The sequence below is a fragment of the Monoraphidium neglectum genome (genome assembly GCF_000611645.1).
Source record: "Monoraphidium neglectum strain SAG 48.87 unplaced genomic scaffold scaffold00934, whole genome shotgun sequence".
Taxonomy (NCBI): Eukaryota; Viridiplantae; Chlorophyta; class Chlorophyceae; order Sphaeropleales; family Selenastraceae; genus Monoraphidium; species Monoraphidium neglectum.
The window spans coordinates 17,453-19,713 of NW_014012694.1; the positions used below are offsets into that span (position 1 = coordinate 17,453).

At 66.6% G+C, this 2,261-nt stretch overlaps 1 protein-coding gene across 1 annotated transcript in view; it reads left to right on the forward strand.

Annotated features, from left to right (window-relative positions):
* Nucleotides 1-2,026, forward strand: part of MNEG_5987 (hypothetical protein) — a gene marked incomplete at both ends in the record, with an annotated part of 5,095 nt that extends 3,069 nt beyond the window's left edge. The window contains 6 exons of the mRNA XM_014045542.1: nucleotides 282-358; nucleotides 624-766; nucleotides 1,050-1,160; nucleotides 1,392-1,469; nucleotides 1,810-1,917; nucleotides 1,994-2,026. Of these exons, the coding sequence (XP_013900996.1) occupies nucleotides 282-358; nucleotides 624-766; nucleotides 1,050-1,160; nucleotides 1,392-1,469; nucleotides 1,810-1,917; nucleotides 1,994-2,026 (550 nt within the window). The remainder of the gene's footprint in view (nucleotides 1-281; nucleotides 359-623; nucleotides 767-1,049; nucleotides 1,161-1,391; nucleotides 1,470-1,809; nucleotides 1,918-1,993) is intronic.
* Between the last annotated feature and the right edge of the window lie 235 nt (nucleotides 2,027-2,261).

The following is a 2,261-nucleotide window of genomic DNA, read 5'->3' on the forward strand; positions in this document are numbered from 1 at the left end:
ATTTGCACCCATGCACGGCCCTGCGTGTGACCGAGCCGTCGGCGCCTCTCCCTGATCCGCCTGCAAACCTGTAGCATTCACGACAACCGGCCACCGCCGCCACAACCCCCACTGCCGCCCACCAGCACCAACCCCGGTGCTGCCCACGACGGCAACCACTGCTGCCACGGCCATCAACGCTGCGACCCACACCTTTCCAACAGCGCGCATCACCCACCCACCCGCGACCACCACAACCCCCACAACCGCCGCGACCGCCGCAACCACCTGCCGCGCCCCAGGCTGACGTGGGCGGCCGCGCTGTACGACTGGCTGAGGGTCACCGAGGACAGGGTGGCCTGCATCCTCACAGGCGCAGGTGCGCGGCTGCTGACGCTTTCCTTCCTGGGCACGAAAGGTCGACTTGGGGTCAGGTGGCCCGAAAGCCAACAAGAATGTCCGGCGACCGGCGTCGGGCAGGGACCCGCCTGCTGTGATGTTGGCTTTGAGCCGATTGCGTCCAGGAGGGCGCCGCGCCACGGCAGCGCCTGCGCCCGCGCCCGTGGCGGCCCGGCTGCCACACCCAATGCGCCCTCCGCAAACACCACGCCGCCGCGCCCCTCCACCCCTGTTCGAGCGCGCAGACGTGAAGCGCTCGCTGGCGCGGCAGTTTGACGCGCTCATCATATCATACGACCTCTTCGCAAAGTGCGCCGACGAGCTGACGGCGGCGCGCAAGTTCAAGGTGGTCGTGCTGGACGAGGCACACCTCATCAAGAACACAAAGGTCGGCTTTGGGCTGACAGTTGGCGGTTGCGAGCAGCTGTCGATACAAAATCTGGGTTCGAAATTTAGGGCAGAGGGAGCGAGGGGGAGAGGGAAGGAGGGGGGATATCATGGTGGCGGTGCCGGGCAGGTGTGCGCATCTCCTTACCGGCAAGGCGCCAGCAGCACACGCGGCGGGGTTGTGGGGCCGCACCATGCCGCACGCCTCCGCACCGGCACTCTCTTTGCCATCGCACCATTGCCTCTGCATCCCTGCCCGCCCGCATCGCCCATCGCTCCCCCAGGCCAAGCGCACCAAGGCGGCCCTGCCCGTTCTGCACGCCGCGCGCCGCACCATTTTGCTAACGGGCACGCCCACCCTCAGCCGCCCCGCGGAGCTGCTGCCGCAGCTGCAGGTGGGGCCGGGGCGCCCTGTGCGGATGTCGTACCCATGCTGCGCCACCCGCCCTGCAGCGCCCCAGGCTCGACCGAGATCCGGAGCCCAGGAAACCGCGGGTGGACTGAGCTTGCGTAGGGGCTTTCAGATCTGCAAATGCGCATGGACGCTTGAAGGCTGAATGCGCGGCACTGTGCGCTTAATCTCACCGCTCTGGTTGCGCGCGGTGCTTGGCGCACACGGACCGCAGGGGCTGCTGCCTGGTGCGCGCATCTCCAAGAGGGAGTACGCGGAGCGCTACTGCGAGCCCACCAAATGGGATGACATGGTGGGCCGCGGCGCAAAATCAGCACTTCTTCGGACATGTATTCTGGGTGGGGCGGCTCGCGTGGACGGGGCGCGTGGTCGGAGCGTTGCAGGGGCTGCAAGGCACGACCGCTGGGGCGGGGCTGCGGCGTTCCCTCCTTTCCTCTTTCCGGACCCCCTGCCGCCGCCCTCCACTACCACCGTCCGCCGGCCCCGATCGCCCACTACCCTACTCCCCGACCCTCTCAACATCCAAAACATCCCCACATGGATGGGGATTCCCTTACGTGGACCCAGTAGTACCACTCGCAAGCGACCGGACGACACATGAATCACTCGAACCCACCCCTCTCACCCCTCAGGCGGGCAGCAAGAACACAGATGAGCTTCACCACCTGGTGGGGCGCATCATGGTGCGGCGCAAGAAGAACGAGGTGCTGCAGCAGCTGCCGCCAAAGAGGAGGCACAAGGTGAGGCGCGCGGCGGCGCCCGGCAATGGTCCCCACTTCTCCCGTTCCCCGCGCCTGCCGCTCGGCGTGGCTGCAGGGGCGGTGGGCCTGGGGAGGGTTGGCAGTGTGAATGCGTCGCATGATGCATGCGTCTCCCTTTCGCATATCCACAATCCAGTTTTTTGCGAGCCTTCCCTGCCAATCATCTCCCTCACTGCTGGCCAAGAGGGCGTCTCGGTGTCACGATTGCCAACCAACACAGTGCAGCGCCACGCCACTCCTCTCGGAAAGCAAAGGCATGGCGCAAGGCGTCGCACACTGCATCAACCTCACATTGTTCCCCCACCCCACCCCCACCCCTCACT